The 20,673-nt window shown below is 35.3% G+C and overlaps 1 protein-coding gene and 2 non-coding genes across 3 annotated transcripts in view; all 3 read left to right on the top strand.

The window, feature by feature from the left end:
- The first annotated feature begins 386 nt into the window (after positions 1–386).
- On the top strand, positions 387–505 carry LOC126875283 (5S ribosomal RNA). Its single transcript, XR_007693323.1, has one exon. It is a non-coding gene; the product is annotated as a 5S ribosomal RNA (ribosomal RNA).
- Positions 506–1,669: 1,164 nt separating this feature from the next.
- On the top strand, positions 1,670–1,788 carry LOC126875287 (5S ribosomal RNA). Its single transcript, XR_007693327.1, has one exon. It is a non-coding gene; the product is annotated as a 5S ribosomal RNA (ribosomal RNA).
- A 3,894-nt stretch (positions 1,789–5,682) lies between these two features.
- LOC126874973 (dynein beta chain, ciliary-like) overlaps positions 5,683–20,673 on the top strand; it is a 45,550-nt gene continuing 30,559 nt past the window's right edge. The window contains exons 1-9 of the mRNA XM_050637527.1: positions 5,683–5,877; positions 6,229–6,390; positions 6,518–6,664; positions 7,323–7,484; positions 9,741–9,977; positions 16,973–17,194; positions 17,991–18,242; positions 19,415–19,541; positions 20,488–20,621. Coding sequence (XP_050493484.1) covers positions 6,596–6,664; positions 7,323–7,484; positions 9,741–9,977; positions 16,973–17,194; positions 17,991–18,242; positions 19,415–19,541; positions 20,488–20,621 — 1,203 coding nt within the window. The 5' untranslated portion in view covers positions 5,683–5,877; positions 6,229–6,390; positions 6,518–6,595. The remainder of the gene's footprint in view (positions 5,878–6,228; positions 6,391–6,517; positions 6,665–7,322; positions 7,485–9,740; positions 9,978–16,972; positions 17,195–17,990; positions 18,243–19,414; positions 19,542–20,487; positions 20,622–20,673) is intronic.

Raw genomic sequence — 20,673 nt, 5'->3', positions numbered from 1 at the left:
AATAACACGTATTTCCCCAGAAAATAGAAAAAAGCTAAATTAACAGCCATCACAGAAGAAAAAAAAAATAAGGACCGCTCCTCTCCCTCAAACCTGCGAAATATAAGTCTCCTACCCAGCAGAAGCAAAATATTTGTAAGAGTCATAAATAAACCCCTAGTCTCCTTTTGCACAAAAAATAAGGTAATCCTAAAAAATCTATTCGGCTTCCTCAATAATCAATTCTTAATAGTCTATATTCTAAGCATCAAGAAATTGCAATGTTTTAGTATTACGCGACAATTACCATACATTGTATCATTCTCATTTTGGCACACACCACCTATGTTTCTTTAAATATTCTATTTTTTGCTCATCAAAAACAAATAAGCAAACTAGTTACTTCAGCCAACGCTCAAACCGCGTTGAGTGCACTCGTTCTCGTCCGATCACGAAAGTTAAGCAGCGCTGGGCACGGATAGTACTTGGATGGGTGACCGCCTGGGAACTCCGTGTGGTGTTGGCTTTTTTTTTTATCTTTCCAATATTTTTTACCTTTCTTGATAATCTATTTTTAATAATGTACAATCGAAGCATCGAGAAAGAGAAATGTTTTAGTATTACGCGACCATTTTCATACATTGTATCATTCTCATTTTGGCACACACCACCTGTAAATTCGGCCAATCGCGGGGAGACGTAGTCGCTAGGAGAAACGTCAACGGGGGTCGTAAATCCCCGTTACGATTATAACAATCGACACCACGAATTGATCGATCCCCTGATTTCCGTTGAGATAATAAGGGGTGATTGAGTTGGTATAACACTGGGATTCACAGTATTATAAAGTATATATTTCCAACACTTAGTTACACTGACGTAGAGAAATAAATAGTTAACAACTTGTCGCACGAAGATGCGATAGATATGTACGCTAGAGCAGGGCTCTTATAATGGAAATTAATGTGTCAATGGACTTAGCACTATGATATGTTTAGGAGAGAAGATGTATGTTCGACAACACCGAGAACCGACAAAAGATGTGCGTGAAGTATGCGACTCTCGCGCTATGTGTAGCCTGCCGCGTTAGGCGTTAGTTGATAGACTGTTTGTCGCTCTTTTGTTTAATACGGAAGAAAAGTTCGGTGTGGGTGTGCCCCTGTGCCTAAAGAACGCGGATTCGTTGGTCCCACTTTCGTTAGGAAAAGTGAGGGTAACGAACCGCGGTGTCGATTGGTCATGACCTGCACTACTGCTCGAAGGGATGAGTAGGGAGTCTCCTACCATCGTGGTGCGTAAATGACTGTGTGCGTGAGAAAAACCTAGCTTGTTTTATTACAGGGCTATTCGGATTTTCCTAATGGGTGCATACCCGCTTTCTCCGTGTTTTAAATGCGACTAATAAACCCAAGGACACCTCTAAAACCGACTGTGTTTCGAGCATATTTTTAAGCTTTAGCAATTCTTCAAGACAAACGGATTGAAGACATATGGCGAAACAATGCAGGGAAGCGAAAGTTATGGTGGGTCCTTAGGTTTATTGAGGGTCGAAGTGACGTTACGCAGGTCGGTTGTTGTCCGGTCGCGCGGGCTGGCGTGCAGATGTTTTAGGCGGCGTAACACCACCTATGTTTCTTTAAATATTCTATTTTTTGATCATCAGGAACGAATAAGAAAGGTGTTTACTTCAGCCAACGCTCAAACCGCGTTAAGTGCACTCGTTCTCGTCCGATCACGAAAGTTAAGCAGCGCTGGGCACGGATAGTACTTGGATGGGTGACCGCCTGGGAACTCCGTGTGGTGTTGGCTTTTTTTTTATTTTTCCAATATTTTTTACCTTTCTTGACAATCTATTTTTAATAATCTACAATCGAAGCATCGAGAAAGAGAAATGTTTTGGTATTGCACGACTATTACCTCACATTATATCGTTCTCTCATAGACGTACCGATAAATTAGCACATGTTTTAAAACTAAAAGCAGTCATGTTTCTTGATATGCAGAAATTTTACGATAACGGATTGATATGGAAAATTGTTATTCTATATTTTCGACTTCCAGTACATAGGGAACCACCATATGGCTCGTACCGCCGAATAGGATACCTAAGTTCTAGCCCATTCAATAGATTGTCCTTGCAAGTGCATGCGTACTAGACGAATCTCCAGCGTCAATTTTTTCGAAAACAAAACTTCGTATCAAAAATTGTCATTGTACATTTTGGACCTACTTTTGAATAGGGAATTATTTACTTTCCGCTTGCAACACATCTTTTGAGAACATCTTGTTCTAATTATGTATAGTTAGACGCAGATTCTTCGCGATCGAAATTTAAACAATTTATTGCATTACTACTTCCTGAAATTAGAATTTCTAGTGCGTGTATAGCCTAAACATGGAAACTTTGCGAGAATTGCAAAAATTCATGGAATTGGAAACCTTGTACAGTGAAAGGGAAAGGCTATGGTGGGTCCTTAGGTTCATTGAGGGTCGGAATGACGTTACGCAGGCCGTTGGCTGTCCGGTCGCGAGGGGTGGAATGCAGATGTTTTAGGCAACGTAACATGGATGTTGCTAGGACATGCAAAATTTAAGTTTTGCGAACATCTTGAGAATGTTCACAATGGACATAAAATGTTCAGGATATAAACTTAATATGAAACGAACGGCTTTTGGATGTACGGTGCAATCTGAGAATAATCGACATCAAAATGTAATTATTTAACGGTTATAGTCACGTAAGATTAATCCAGGTAACAGAAAATTAAGATACGTAAAGGTTGTGCTGCTGTGACACCAGAAATATTGAGTAAGATGCGATTATTTTCTTGTCGCAGCATTACGAAATGTTCACAAGTGAGGAGCTATCATTTTGAACATGTGCTTAAGATTGTTATAGTTCTGAACATCGCAAATAAAAAATATTCCAATACTATTGCAGTTGGAAAGATACACAGCAGAATCTCAATTATCCGAACTAATTAGGAGGCAACGATGTTAGGATAATGGAATTTTCGGATAATAGAACAGTTACTTACTTCCTGTTTATTCTTAAAAAGATTTATCTTCGTAAATTCATCTTTGTTCTATGTATTTTTAAAAAAGAACACAAATTACGACAATAACAATACGAATAATGAAATTAAATAAGAAGACATTAATCTCTGAAAGCTCATCTTTGTTCTATGTATTTAAAAAAGATCATAAATATCAATAATAGTAATACAAATAATGAAATTATTTGTATAACGATTAAAGATATATGGATCCCAGATCTATTTAGCTGTTACATCACACAACTGTTTTAGCAAATTTAATTCGGTAAAGTTACATTCCTTTTGTGTCCCTGTCACAGGATTATAAAACAATAATAGAATAACTACGTTTGACAAACATCCTACAGGTCACAGCCATCAGCTAGTGTCCCAGGTCAAAAAGACAATAACAGGATAGCCACTTGTGACTGGCGCACGGCGACAATCCCTTCAGAGGGCCGAAACCCAAGTACATAAACGTTCTCAAAATCAGCACTCTTACAACTACCAATAGCAAAATACTGACATTCGCGGGCAATACGGCTGTATTAGTCAGGCACACTAATCCAAAAGCAGCAGACATATTACTACCAGAGCACATCAGAAAAATAGAAAAATGATTGCAAGATAAAAGCAAACCCCAGTCAATTTAACCACATTACATTTACAATACGAAAGCAGAAACCACCTAATATCCAATTGAATGGCATGCACATAAAACAAACAAAACAAGTTAAATACTAAGACTCCATTTAGATTCATAACTTACATGAAAGCAACATACTAAATCAATTATAGGCAAAATACGAATAAAAAGAAGACAGATGTACTGGCTAACTAGTCGAAACTCTAAAGTCAGCATGGAAAATAAACTAAAAATTTACAAAACGATAATAAAACCAATTTGGACGTACGGAATACCACTATGGGGAACAGCAGCAATGAGTTAGGTAAATAAACCAGAGTCGCTTCTCAAAGATACTCAGTGAAGATTAAAAAGGAAACAACCAACAGATCTCACAAAGGACATAACCTAACAAACTAAAGAAATAAAATAATCAAATTCGAAGATGGTACCTCACTGGGGGTAGCCATCCACATGGCTATTTACCAATTAAGTGAGAAAAATTTACCAAATGTCTAGCTGGACAAATTGTAAAGTTTAAATTAAATAATAATAAAAAAAAAAGATACTCAGAACAGTAGTCAGCGCCCCGTGGTATATCAGAAACGAGGATCACACAAAGACCTAAAAATATCAACGATCCAAGAAGAAATCGGCAGGTGCGTAAAAAAAACAAGGAAATAACGGCAACGCTTCCAAATAAGCTGGCTGCTGACATGAGCGAAACCCATATAAAAACGGAGACTGAAAAGAAAACATCCCACTGACCTCGCTAAAGAAATAAAATAAACAAACTGGAAGATGGTATCTTGCTGGGGGCTGCCATCCACGTGTTACATAGTAATAAAGCTAGACAATTTTAACGAGTGTCCAGCTGGACAAATTGTAAAGTACAAATTAAATAATAATAAAAAAAAAAAAAAAATATTCAGCTGTCATGATTTACGTGCATCGCCCTGTATATGATATAGAATATGTATATAGAACTTCTGGAAATATAACTTATATTAAGTTATTATTACAAAAATCTTTTTCTATCAACTGAAAATTTCTTTCTATTGCAGTTTTCCAACAGAAGACAATTTAATATTGATCTACAGCCAAATGCTAGAACAACACCTGATGAATCCTATCAACAAATTTAACTTAGCGCTGACAAAAATTGCAGAATCATTATTAAATGCAGCATTGTACTGTCACCACAAAATTTCAACAACATTCCTACCAACAGCAGTCAAATTTCATTACGTATTTAATCTGCGTGATCTCTCAAACATCTTTCAAGTAAGATTTATTTCAACAAAGCAAGTAATTAAAATGACAAAAGCTTAATTAAAACCATAGAAATTTATCGCTTTTTGCTGCAGTTTACCTATTAAAATTAATATGCCCTTTTGTGTAAAGTGTTTCCAAACTGATGATGTTAGTACAGTAATATTTTTCCATAGGAAGCTTTATCTCCGAGTAAATCAAAATTTACTCTTCGAACAAGCGTACACTTGACTATGTCGTAAAATGGGTGGGTGGATGCGAAGCGCGGTGGATATGAGGATTTCCCCACGTATAAAAAAAAAGAATGGATTTTGTTACGTTTATATTTATACGCATCATTATCTCCGCTGAATTGGTCATTATGGTATTTTATCTTATTTAGCTTATCCAATATAATTTTGAAATCTAATATAGATAGATCTTTCTGATCTGGTGATCCTCAATCTGAACGATACATATTTCGGCAGCTTATCTCGTATAAGTCGTAGGGATCGTCCACAACAAAATCACACACGCACCGCGATTGTCTCGGCTGCGAGTGTCCACAAAAGACACAACTTACAACAGATGTTCGATACGTCCTTTGTTTTCTTGTAAACAGAGCCTGACTGTTCTCTTAAAATTTTACTGTATCGTGTCTTCGTGTGTCCCCAGTATTAAAAATAGAGGGGATTTAAATCTTAGGACGGACAGGTCGAAGCACAGATCCTCCTCGACCAACTACTTGTTTCCAAAACAGCTGGTCAAGTGCTCTGGTAGGGTGCGCTTTGGTAGAATGTGGTGGTGTACCATTCTGCATAAACTATCTGTTAATGCCTGCGGATTTTCGTGTGCCCGGAAATATTCGTTACGTATATTTGTTATTCCACATTTACTAAATATTGTCTCCTCAGTAAATGGTATCTTCACGGGGGAATTGGAATTGCGTTGGACGACAAAATTAACAATTCATTGATCGTTGAAAAGGTTATTGTCATTAGAAACTGAAAAATTGCCAAAAGATAATAGAATAAAATACACAAAAGAATTCGGGGAATAGCCGATATACGCAGTAAAGTATTATATAAATTTTGAGTTTTTATAGCAAATGGTAATTTTTTATTTTACACGACAAGTATACACGTCAACCGCACCGAAATAGTTTTGGATTGACGTGTATACATGTCGAACGCAGTCGGTAACTGAAGTAGTTACCATAAGATTCAACTTATTGAGATAAAAATCACGTGACGTTATAATTAACTCTCTTAAAAAAATATTTAATATTATATTTAATAATAAATATTTGATATAAAAAAGGTTTACTCTTTCTTTAAGGGCATACTGTTTGCACATGGTGAGACTGTTCCGACTGGAAATCATTTGATTAGATTGTACGTTCACGAAGCAACAAGAGTGTATTCGGATAAATTAATCAGTGCTGAAGATGTAAAAGCCTTTCAGCAATTGCTGAAGGAGTCGCTTCGCAAAAATATTTCTGTAAGTTTAAAAATGTCAGTAGTATTAATTATTATAAATAAAAGAGAAGTAAATAGGTCTTTGTTACGTATATTCTTAATTTAATTTTTGATAATGATAAATTTAATAATATCATTTATTATGACAGGAAATCGACGAAAATATTGTCTTTGCTGGACCAATAATATATTGTCATTTTGCGGAAGGAATCGGTGAACCAAAATATATGCCAATAAAAGATTGGCAACAATTGACCAAGTTACTAGATGAAGCTCTGGTTAATTATAACGAACTGGTAATAATTTATATTTAAAATATAAATTATATAATATATCATATAAAAAATATAAATAATATTCAAGTTAATAGTTTTGTCAAATGTTACAATAAAACAAATCATAGTCATTCTAAAAATAAACATTCGAAATTATGAAAATCTTATGGAAATCTTTTGACTATAGCTTAAAATCAACGTTCCTTCGGTATAGAATGTGACAAACGAAATAATGTCACATTCAGATGTAAAAGACAGTTTTTTATTCTGTTTACTACATTACTACAAGATTAAATTTAGATCTTTTGTTATGGATAATATAAAACTTACAACATACTTGCTAATTTTGACATATAGATTACACGCTATACATAAACAATATTTACATACAATATTTTGGTACATGAAACGTTTTCCACACAACTTTTTTTGCACTCTTCGATTGTAAAAATAGATAACATAAGAACTTATTGTATATTGTATATAGCAGTATTATTAAAATTTAATGTAAATTAGTTTCTAATTCACGAGTAAGATGTTTTTATACGTTTTTTGAATTAAAATTAATTGATAAAACAAGTAAAACCTATATTTATTCTGATTGGAATATTCTAATTTTTTATATATGTTACTATTTCTTTTTTCTAATCGAATATATATTTTTTTTACCTTGGAGTAGGTAGCGGCAATGAATCTGGTTTTATTCGAAGATGCTATGTACCAGGTTTGTCAAATAAATCGCATTCTGGAGTCACCAAGAGGAAACGCATTGCTTGTTGGTGTTGGAGGAAGCGGAAAGCAATCTCTTTCTAGCCTTGCGTCTTTCATCGCAGGTTTAGAGGTACTTTTGCAATAATTATTTGTAAAATTCCCAACACCATGCAATTCTAACTAATCCTTATCTTTAAGAAGAATTGATTACCTGTGCGAATTTTCCATAAAAATCACCACCTTTTCAGACACGAAAAGTGAAACATTTACCTATTATGAAAGAAATGTAAAAAGTGAACACTTAACAAAGTAATAGAACAGTAAAGGTAATTATACGTCTAGAAAATTTCAACGAGTTAAAAATATATTATCAAGATCAAAATTCTAAACATTTTTCGATACACATAATCGCCGCTCAGTCTTCGTTTCCGAGATATTTACAAAAAATTTCAATTAAATCTAGTTTTCGTTACATTTCATTCTGGCACATAGGTGGTCATAGTTTTACATATCCCAACCTAAACTTGACTTATTGATGCTAATTATCTTTGATATAAGTAGAAAAAGATAAATCAATGAGTTATAGGTTAGATTAGATTAATATTCGGCTGCCATGGGGCTGCTCGTAACGCTAGTATGACTTAATTCTTATTTCATGCGATTTTGTAAGTATATCGTAAATTAGATTAGTACTACTTATTATTATTTATATATATTACCAAACATACATTTGTACATAACTCAAAACCTAAGACCGCGCATAGTTATTATCATGTCATTCAATATTCCATGTTACATTAAAAATTAAAATATAATAATTACGTGTGTATGGGGAAAGCGAGCCAAAACTTGTCCGCGCTCCAGTTATATTCCAGTTATATTTAGAACTTCTGTTGGCCGTACTGTCCTATCTGCACTTTTCGTATAACATCACTATCTTTTAAGTCAATGCTGTTCAGGTTTGAACGTGTTACGTCAATTCATTTGTGGATGCCCCACTTGTGATTTGTACGAAAAAAGAGCAGCATGTAACGGTTCGTATTTTGTGGTTGGAGAGCGTGTCTGGTGCCGATATTTAGCGAACACTTTGTGCACAGTATTAAGAAAGCGTTCTGTCGCGAGCAAGTGTGTTTGAATGGATACAGAAGTTCAAAGAACGTAGCATAGGTGTCAGTCATGAAAAAGGAACCGGAAGGTCGTCCACATCCACGACTGACAACATTAAAAGTGCACGTAAACTGATTCTGTCCAATAGACGGGTGACATTGAATGATACGGCAAATCATTTGCGAATCAGTCATGACTCTGTTTATGCAATACTCCGCGATAGACTTAGGTTTCGAAAAGTTTATACGAGATGGTACCGAAACAACTGACAAAGAGGCGAGTACGGCGCTGCATTCACGCACGGCACGCAGCTCAGTAGAAAACATTTTTTAATGAGGGAATGCGAAAGCTCTTTAACAGATAGGCAAAGTGTATTGAAAAGCTGGACGATTATGTAGAAAAGTGAGGTATGTCATTTCTGAAAATAGCTTAAAATAAGTTCTACAGCGACAGTGCGGATAATTTTTTTCTTACTCTCGTACATATCTTCTGCCTCTAATCATTATTAATATATGACGAGCAGGCAGATAAGAGGTAATGCAATATTTTCTGTAGCAATAGATCCATTGAAAATTATTTCACACTAGAATTGTTGGCTACCTAGTAGTTACTGTAGCCTAAACCATAATATATTCATTTTCTTTTGTTTATATCATCTCTCATCAATAAGTTAAGTTTAAATTGGAATATATAAATTGTATATATATTGAATATTAATTGTTAAATCAGTTGATTTACGAGCAATAACATCGCTCTTTTTCTCTCTGACTATTGCCTTATTTTCGTAGTTTTCATCAAAGAACTACATGTATACAATATATTCTTTGAATTCCTAATAAAAATAGGATCATATTAGAAAAATTCATTACTATGATAAAAAGTAACTGAAGAAATTATACCTACATAGTTTGTGTCATGTTCCTTAAAATCTCAGGTAAAGTGAGAATTAGAATTTGATAGTACTGGAATAACATTAAATAAGGAATTGTTATATAACAGATATAACAAGAGTGCAAAGGAGAGATCAAATTTTATTATTTTTTAATTGAAACGAAGGTATCCTAAACGATGTTTAAATAGTTTTTTAATGGTCCTGAGGTGAAATTTTGTGTGAATTTCTGCTATTTGAAGAATGTGAGATAGATGGAGAATAAAAATTAACTGTGAACTTTCATAGATCAAATTTTTTTTAATTAGTTTCAAATTAATATCAACACGTATACATAACATGTAAGCAATTTCTTTACATAAAAATTAATCAAAGTCCTTTACATTTTAGGTTTTTCAGATACAATTACGAACAGGTTATTCGATGACTGATTTAAGAGGCGATTTATCAGGTTTATATCTGAAATCTGGATTGAAAGGAATCGGAATAACTTTCGTGATGACTGATTCTCATATCGCCGATGAAAAATTTCTGGTACTTATAAACGATATGCTCGCCTTCGGCGAAATCTCCGAATTATTCGCCGATGATGAGGTAGATAATATCGTGAACGCCTTAAGAACTGAGGTACGTTTTCTTATTTGTAAACAAAACACTTTCTATGCAATATTTGGATCGCAATCTATTCCTGTTATGCAAATTACTTTTTCTTCGCGGTAATGTCTTATAACTATAACTATTATGCATTGGCAATCAACCTTACAAAATTTCGTTACGGCGCACTCTTTTGTGCACAAATATAATTTTCTATTTATGCTCTTTCCATATAGTTGATTATGAGTTATACTTAACTTTTGTATAACTGAGTATATTGAACCCATAAAAAGTTCAACTATCTTATGTACAGGATGTTCAAGAATTCTTTGTCCTTGAATCTCAAGATCAGATTATTTTATTGCATTGTATAGTACTCGTCACGAGGGACAAATTGACTGAATTGTGACTTTGCAGTACCTTTGAGGAACCACGAGTCGCAATTCAATCATTTTCTTGGAAAAAATGCTCAAGTTTCATTCCTCACATATATATATGTCGGGTTTACATTAGAATTAGGGTTAAGGGCGTGAAACGAATCTTCGTTTGGGTTACACGTTGTCGTTATGCAATAGAGAAGACATTGACTAGTGCAAATACGATTATTATAGAACCGGACAAGTAACCGTGGTAGTTAGGTACTCGAGAAACTAACGACAATGATCCTAGGTTCAATAACGAATCCGCGGTCGACGGGATGATAGATGAACGTACTCACAAAATCTAAGTCGGACGCGTAATATTCACTGGTCGTAAAGGATTACTCCTTTTATCAATGAGATCGCGAGCGAGAATGTCTTTCCCGTCCCGATGGTGCCACAGAGGAAAACTATAATGGGGTGTGTCTAAGGACACGAGATCATCGGATTCGTCGAGAAAAGCCTTCGTTCAGAAAGTAAGGGAAATTGGCGTTGCTGCTAATTGGTCAATCTCCACATCGGTGGTTAGAAAGAGATGCTAGCCGCCCTCGAGGGAAAGTTGCTAGTGGGAGACGCCGCTCGTTGAAAAATAGGTCTCCCCTATTTTCCCGTAGGTGGGACAAAGACTGTTTGTCTGTTTGAAGGACTTTAGTTGACTAAATCTTAAGATTTATAACGGGCCCTCGGGCTAACTGAACATGTACTGCGGAGACGCATCGACATCTGGCAATCATCTTACTCGAAGAATGGGGTCTACGTGTGGCGAGCTACGGGTCAGAGACCGTCCAGTGTTACAACTATTTCGTTTTTAAGGAGAGCTATAGAATTATCCCATGCCTTCCATATATATGTCGGAGATGAAAGGAAAACCGGAGCTTTCCCTTTGCAATTTTGAGGAAGCCTTCTAATGCTTTAGCCTAGATTTTATCATAGCTGTAATTAAGCAATTGTCATTTGTAATTGTTTGATATTTGTGAAAGCGAAAGTGGGTTCGAGGTGACAACTGGTCGCCGAACGTAGCCACGGTCACGGGATAAACGATTTGCCTGACGAAGGTGTGGATCGGTTGTATTGTTCTCCCTAGAAATCACATAGAATTGTACTTTGGAGATGTCGATATAATGGGACACACGTTGTATTAGGAATCAAACTCCAGACAGAAACTGCCTAGCAACGGCGTTTGGATCTTTCTCGATGCTTCCAAAGAGTATACAACAAACTTTTGGCAGAAACTGCCTAGCAATGGCGATTGGAACCTTCTCGATGCCTCCAGCGAGCATATAACAAACAAATGCAGTCGTCAAATGCTACAGAAGACTTGGCATGCGACTACTCCTGAGGATTTCCGTAGTAAACGCTTTGATGGTTTACAAAATTGTAGCAAGGAAGAACATAAATATTAGAATATTTAGACAAGTATGAGTTGCAAAATTATTAGGGTTGTCCGAAAATATAAGAATCCCCATTTTCGACGGAGTCAACATAGTATCGCCGTCGAAAAATGACTTCCGGAAGAAACATTAAACGCGTACGCACTTATGTTATGCAAATAAAGGACATCGAATGGATCGGACAAAGGCACAAAAGAATTCGAAGAAAACAACAACCTATTATCCAAATTGTTCATCGAGGGTAATCAATGCTGTATACTTCCTAGAATTAGGATGAATAGGGATTTGAAGAAATCCTCCGGCCATGTCCAGAATAATAAAATATCTCGCTTTTGCAATCTCGCGACTTGATCCGCAATGAGGGGTAAAGGATACCGATCCGCGACCGTATATTTATTTAGTTCTCGAAAATCTACCTATCATCTATCTGAACCATTGTTCGCCTTCACGAGTAACACAGGGCTCGCGAACGGTGAATTACTAGGCTTTATGATTTTTGGCTGTAATTAAGTCGCTTGTTCTCTCACGTACTATTCTGCGCTCGCGAAATCTATTAGGACTCCTTGTACGGCGATGTTAGAATCAATTAATTGTACTTCTAACTGGCCTGTATTTTTTGTACGAGTACGCAGGGAACCCGTAACGGATGAATCTCTGAATTTTCGAAAAGAAAGATTAATCGACTTTTATCACTACCACGTACCTCATTGTCAACTTCATTAACATCGATCTCGTTTTCAGCGGTTTTATTACAGGCATTAATTATTTTTGTTTTACACATAGCGAGGCTATTTTGTGTAATATTACGTCAAAATCTTGGCTTAAAATTTAACGAGCAATCGCGATATCGTATTGTTAAATAACTATCAGCGAGAACATGAAAAGTTTATCTCTAACCACCGACATCTGCAACGGACAAGATTTGAGCGATACGTTTAGTACCAATATTTCTTATTCCTCGCATTACTACTATATCAATCGTTCTTTTGCCAGAAATTCTCAAGACTACGGATTCTTTAATTAGCGAACACTCGGCTCCGAAATCGGGGTAAAATGGAAACGACTCACCCGGATGGCTTGATCTACCAGTTGGCGCCTCCACTACGTGGAAGTTGATTCGACACTCGGTATTGAAATTATATTCAGGGCACTGCTTTGTAAAGGATTTTCCTCCATAATCAGATTGCTGGCTGCGCACCATGCAGCGGAGTCGAAAAATTGTTAGGTTCCACACTCGATTTTTGCACTAGCGACGGAATTAACTCGCGCACGATGGTCGTAAGCTCTTGCACTGTTATAACCGGCACTGATCCCACTTCTGATGTCGGGTTTACATTAGAATTAGGGTTAGGGGCGTGAAACGAATCTTCGTTTGGGTTACACGTTGTCGTTATGCAATAGAGAAGACATTGACTAGTGCAAATACGATTATTATAGAACCGGACAAGTAACCGTGGTAGTTAGGTACTCGAGAAACTAACGACAATGATCCTAGGTTCAATAACGAATCCGCGGTCGACGGGATGATAGATGAACGTACTCACAAAATCTAAGTCGGACGCGTAATATTCACTGGTCATAAAGGGTTACTCCTTTCATCAATGAGATCGCGAGCGAGAATGACTTTCCCGTCCCGATGATGCCACAGAGGAAAACTATATTGGGGTGTGTCTAAGGACACGAGATCATCGGATTCGTCGAGAAAAGCCTTCGTTCAGAGAGTAAGGGAAATTGGCGTTGCTGCTAATTGGTCAATCTCCACATCGGTGGTTAGAAAGAGATGCTAGCCGCCCTCGAGGGAAAGTTGCTAGTGGGAGACGCCGCTCGTTGAAAAATAGGTCTCCCCTATTTTCCCGTAGGTGGGACAAAGACTGTTTGTCTGTTTGAAGGACTTTAGTTGACTAAATCTTAAGATTTATAACGGGCCCTCGGGCTAACTCAACATGTACTGCGGAGACGCATCGACATCTGGCAATCATCTTACTGGAAGAATAGGGTCTGCGTGTGGCGAGCCACGGGACAGAAACCGTTGGAATGTTTACTGTCGCGTGTCGCCACGAATATTTCTTTTAAGGAGAGCTATAGAATTACTCCATACCTTTGTTAGATAAAGCGTTCATCCCGTGACCGCGGCTACGTTCGGCGATTGACTGTCGCCTCGAGCCCAAGCTCATTATCACAACTCTCGAACAATTACAATCGGATTGAATAACTACAATTGTCCAATTACAGCTATAGTAGACTCTAGGTTACAATGTTGCGGGATTATCCAAAATTCCAAAGGCTCCGGTGTTCTTTCATCTCCGACATATACAATGAATGAAAATTTAATATCTTTTTTCCAAGAAAACGGTTGAGTTACGCCCGATGGTTCCCTTGAGTGTTTTCTTCCTCGTAATGAATACTACACGATACAATAAAAAAATTTGACCGTGAAATTGGATATTAAGGTCAATTTTGCGGTAACTTTTTCAATCAGATGTCCGCCGATTTGAAGATGTAAAAATACCTGCCAAAGCTATGAAAAATAATTTTTGGACATCCTGTACACTATATATAGTTACCCAATACAAATAAGTTATCATAAATTGAATTAAATATCATCCGAAATGCCACTTGTTAGGGGAAATTATAAAATAGACAAAGGCATTTTCATAACGATATTATGGCAGATAGTCCGCCGCTATTTGGCCTTACCCTAATTTATAACTAAAGATCAGCTTTATTCCTTTTAACGGAACCGAGGTGGGTATTAAACGTGTTAGTTTGTTTAATAAAGAGACACGTGATAAAGTTGTGTTAGTCAATTATATTAAAATCACTTTAAGTACAAGTAGAGATCGTGTGGCGTTGGCGAAGCGCGCTGGGCCCGCCGCGCCCCCCCCCCCCCCCCCCCCCCCCCCGTGGGGTTCGGGCTTGGCGCTTGGCGGCTCGGCGCCTCGGGGCCGCCAAGCAGTCTGGTAGGGGAACCGGGCTGCCTGGCACGGCGGCTCCGGCGACGAGGTGGTGTGACAATGGTCACGCACCGCTCCATCAGCGCTGGTATTAGCTCACAGCGGTTCCCGGGCCTCTATCGATCGCAGCCGGGACGGTTATCGTCGGTTCGTATCGAGGTTTTAGTCGGTTGGAGTCCGACACTACTACGCCGCTTTCCCCAGAAGCGGCCTGGCGTCCGTGCGGATTTCCTCCACGTAAAATATAAAAAAAAAAGTACAAGTACAGAGATAGTGTATTACGTCGTAAACGTCGTTAAAACGTCCTTACTGAGCACTCATACTTCTAAACACAAAATGACGTTCAGACGCGCGTGATTGTTTTGAATCTAAGTACAGCGCGTATGTATTCCATATACTTTGGAATTGTGTGCGATCCTTGGCACTATAACTACCATACCAGTCAAAATGCCTGGATCTACAATTTTATTTTTAAATTTCTACTTCATGTTACATTTTCTTCTGCAAATGATGTAATAATTTTTGTAGTGCCAACTAAAGGAATAATGTAATGAATTTTATTTTTTTATTTTTTCTTTTATGTATTCAAATTCAAAATAATTTTGTACCATTGCTACTTATACCAATACCAGTCAAAATAACTGGTACTTGTCCCGAACCCAAACTAACCAATTTCCTCGTTTTGTACAATTTCCCACACGTTTTTAGAAATTTTACTACGTATCATTCGATATGATGGTGTCAATTATCAGAAAAATTTCGGATCGATCATGATGCTGACATCAGTCAAAATGACTGATTCTACAATTTTATAAATGTGCCAATCCTCGTTTAAGAATCATGGTCCCAAATGAATTAATAATACCAAAAATGCACTGCATAACATGAACTCCTTTTGTAAGAATATAATAAATCAATAAGTATAAAAATATTCTATTGCTAGTATGTATTTTCTAAAGACCAGTCATTTTGACTAGTTCTGGTAGAAATAACTTTGTCGTAACTGTCGATGGTTTTAATGTTAGTCAAGACAATGCGAGTGGAAGTTGTACCATATTTGACAATAGATTTTGTAATTGCGCGCGACTAGTCGCAAGTGGAAGCAGGCTAATGTTTGGAAAGTCGATAACCGGCGTTTAGAAGTTGCCGAGTCTGTTGTACCGACACCTCATAGCCATATCACCGAATATGGCTGTTTACAGTTTAGAGAATGCGTGAAATAGTTTGTGGATGACAAGTGGCCCCATGTAGCATTGCCAAAGAATGGAGAATTTTTCTGAAGGATCCCGCCACGGAGTGCGGATAGCAACGATCCCTTATGATAAGCAGGCTATAAGGAGTCACAAGGCATTTACCTCAGATCCTTGAGGCAACAAAGTCTTCATAAAAGATAACCTAACATAGTATACATACCTCATATTAAGAGTGAAAATGTGATGATATATATCAGCAATACGAATAAAGTAGTTGTAGTATTTCGAATATTATAAAATTTTTAGTTCGCCGCGCAGTAGTTTCGTTGATAGAACAAAAAAAAAAAAAAACGAATACTATAACTACATGTCATATACAGCATTTGATTGACCGGCTTAATCGATGAACAAACAGTCCGGATAAATCGTGATCGAAGTGGATAATCGAGACTCGGAGGAAAATAAATAAAAACGCATTTTCTATTCCAAAATAAGCTTCTTACTTTTAAGAGATGTAATTCCTTTGATAATATAATCATTTTTTTCATTTATAGTACAATTATTTAGAACATAATAAATTATTTTTTCAATTCTACATTTACAATTTTGCTTCATCATGCCAACTTTTCACCATCATTAAACTTTCTGTTAGGCTAGGTACGCCTTCTTGTTATTTCAAATACCGAAGAACACGATTCAAAATTGCAGTACCTTCCTTATGACTAATTTCTTCATTGTCTACAACGAAACGTATTCTGCACTTATTCTGCGTCAGTGATGTGTAAATTATTTTCAGATAGCATTTTGTATGTCGAGTTCATCCAGTTTCTCGCAGTGTGGCGCGTTTGTATCATATTATGTCGGAATGTTCTGTATCAACAATTTTATATTTTTAAAGTTTGAACTATAATTTAATTATAGTCTGAATCTAAACTTTGCCCCGTGCATTGGTACTCGTATAAGTAATATCTTTAATACTGAGGAATTTCAATGCAGTTATTATATATTTGCCTTATGCATTGCTTCAATTTTTATTCTAATATGGTATATTGACGTTTTATTATATCGTAGGTAAAACAAACCGGCATGATGGACACCAAAGAAAATTGTTGGAAATTTTTCATCAATCGAGTTCGAAATTTGTTAAAATGCATTCTTTGCTTTTCTCCCGTTGGTGCAACCTTACGAAACAGGGCTAGACAGTTTCCAGCAATCGTAAACAACACTTCGATCAATTGGTTTCAAAGCTGGCCACAGGATGCTTTGAGATCCGTTTCCACCAGGTTCTTAGAAGTAAGACAATTTAGCACATTCTTTATAAAGCTTAATAAGTCATTTAGTTAATTTAATTTATGTTAAGACATCAGTGTGAATGAAAACAGATATTATATTTTACATTTTATTAGATTATTTATTACATTGGAATGTTTATAAAATCAATTTATCAAGGGTATCTCTATATCGCATCTCCGCTATTTGTACTGTATTATTTTTTGGAAAAGACGATAGAAGGTGATTTTTGGAAAAGGTATAAACATAAAACTATTATTAATTTCATAACATTTTATATGTAATAATAATTTACGAGTACATTACTGAATCGCATTTAAACAACTTGTTCACATTCGCACGCGCAATACTATGTGCAATAAATAGGATAGAATTCCATTCGCTATCATTTGTTTATCATTATTGATACCATGGCCGTTTAGACAGCCTATAGATTACAACAAATAGACCTACACTACTTTCAAAATAAATCATTATTAATTTTAGTAATTTTAAAATCTAAATTTAAAAAAGTTAACAAATTTCTTAGTCTATATTTTTAATAATTTTTAAATTAAAAATTTAAAAATTTTTTAAATCTAAATTATAAATTGCTTATAAATAAGAAAAATCACACTAAAGTATATGTAAATTTGTCGTTTCCCTAATTTTTCCCAAAAATGGACTTACACCACTTTCAAAATAAACGGTTCGTAATCGCTTCATTCGATTATTACTTATGAATAAACTTAATCTGTCTTCCTGATATTATTTTATTTTCATCTATTAAGTTTATCATTGTGATATTTGCTGATTGCAGGAATTAGAAGACCTTCCAAAAAAATACAAACCATCAGCTTCTTTGTTCATGTCATACGTGCATACTAGCGTTAATGATATATCTTCGCTTTATTTACAAAACGAGAGAAGATACAACTATACGACTCCAAAAACGTTTTTGGAGCAAATTTCTTTGTACTCGAAATTGCTTGTGGAGAGAACCTACGACGTAAAAGCGATGATAGAGAGATTGAAAAACGGCCTGGAAAAGCTGGAATCTTGCGCTGGCCAAGTAATAACTTCATTCGTTATAGTAGTACTATATTATATAGACAGAATATTAAATAACATTTGATTTTTATAATATACTTGACAGTTCACGAATTTCGAAGACACATTGCATATTAACTTGAAAAACATTTTCACAGTACTACTAATTAAATTAAATATATAAAATAACGAATGATAGAAATATATAAAATTCTCAAAAGTTTAAACTATCAAAGATTTTAGTTATAACTGGCGTTGTAGAACTCCTAACCAGTTCGTAGAGTCTTAGCTATGAAAGATGAATAATAAATAAATAAATAGATTAAGCACAAATAGTTTATTTCTTAACGTAAATATATTTTGGCAATAAGTATGTGATTGTGTAAGTTTAAAATTTTTAAAAATCTGTAGATCCCAACAAAATTAAAAATTTCTTTCAAAGTCCAAAAAAGAATTCCTTAATTGTTCGATAAATGATAATTGTTCTATTATTGTTTACGTGTGCGTAAATTCATTTTTTAATATGAAGACCAAGATTATGATGCATTAATTGTCATTTAAACAAACAATATTGGAAGCTTTAATGTTATTTAAATTTTAAGTTTAATGTTTAAAATATTCGGGCTTTTAAAAAATAGCAAATGTTTCAGCAGAGAAATAATAATACGATAATGACCAGATTCATCAGAATCGCAAATAAATGCATAGATGAATTCAAGAAATTAATTGAGACTGATGTGTATCTTAAAGACGTCTATTATTTAAATTTATCTTGTTCTTGTTCCAGATTATTGATCTCAGTTAGATTTATTAAATTATTTCGTATCATTAAGCGCCTTATCCGCTCATGTTAAGCAAATTAAAATACTAATAAAACTTTTTCAAAAAACAATGTCTTACACCTGACCAGCCTTAAACAAATCGTTAATTATTTATCTTGCCAAATTATATTTAAGATATTAATAATTTCGTTATGTATTTAACTTTTTTTATTTGCAAGTATTAATATACGCAAATGCATCTATCCAAAATGGAATCCAAGATATTTGGAACGTTAGTAATCTCATTATTTATCGTATATTCAACGATAAGAGACATAGCAAACTTCACAAAGCTTGAACCACTGTTTATATTAATATAAAACTTAATTGATTTAGTAAATTTACACAAGGTTATATGAACGTTAATCGATAGGTAAGCGAATTAAGAGTGGTGTTAGCAGCCCAAGAAATCGAATTAAAAAAGAAGAATGAAATTGCAGATAAAATTCTTGCCGAAGTCCGAGCAGAGAATACTAAAGCCGAAGGGGAAAAAGCTATTGGTATTGTTTCGCTTCTTAAATCCGATCATGCGTCCCAAATTATTTTTATTTGCTTTCTGATACGAAGTATTATTTAAAAAATTATTAGTGTAATTTTTAGAAGACTGTTGACATTTATATTTTTATACACGTATTAATAACCTAATTATTATATATATAATACACAACAAACTTTGGATAAGTGCCTGTAAATACCCGGTTGTTATCCCCAGCGCTAAGGAGAATTCCTTCCAAGGTGTCTTCCAATACCTCGTGAAACTTAGTAGCATAATTTAATCCGAATCCGAATGTTTTTCAGATACTACTAATTCAGTGATGAAACACTCTTACATTTGACTTTTTATAAATTGTAAGATTTTTCTGTTTAAAATAATCGTAAACACGATATATCTACTTCCGATCGCATTTAATAGGCAAAACAAAATAAGTTGGAGTCCTTAAATAAGCAAATATGCACCAAATTATATCGTCTTTCATTTCATCCTAATCAGAAAGATCTCATTACATTGGTCGACGTTCAATAAAAAGTAATTTAACAAAAATAAAATAAAAATAGTTATTATTATAATAATAACAAAATTCGCATTATAATAATAATAAGTAACTCAATAAAAATAAAAAGTAGTTCAATGAAAATGAAAAACAAAGATTCATCGTTGCATTAGTATTATCTCATTAATGTTTCGATATGTTTCTTTCTATCAAGTCGATTCCCAAACCTCCTTGATCTTCGCATACGCTATCCTTTTCTATGTTTACCAAAATTGCAAGCCGTATCGACACTTGAAATCGATGTCTCCATTGGATAAGTGCCCTGCTTGGGTCTCGATCCTTCGAGTACTTATCCAAAGTTTGCTGAGATTGATATGTATATTACATTATGCAACGGTATAATTAAAAAATACATAGAAAATTGTCACGCGTTGAGTAAAAAACTTGTGTACAGTGTCCGAGGAAGAGGCAAAGGTAGCCGAAATAAAAGAAACAGTAGCAGAGAGACAAAGGAGATGCGACGAGGATTTAGCAAAAGCAGAGCCTGCAGTTCGACAAGCTGAAGCTGCTCTTGACACATTAAATAAAGTAAGACATTTGTTTGAAAGACAGATTCAATTATGGCACTTATATTTCTATT

This window comes from Bombus huntii, chromosome 17 (genome assembly GCF_024542735.1).
Source record: "Bombus huntii isolate Logan2020A chromosome 17, iyBomHunt1.1, whole genome shotgun sequence".
Classification (NCBI taxonomy): Eukaryota; Metazoa; Arthropoda; class Insecta; order Hymenoptera; family Apidae; genus Bombus; species Bombus huntii.
Note: the sequence above shows the minus strand (reverse complement) of the source record. Positions and strands in the feature narration are given on the sequence as shown.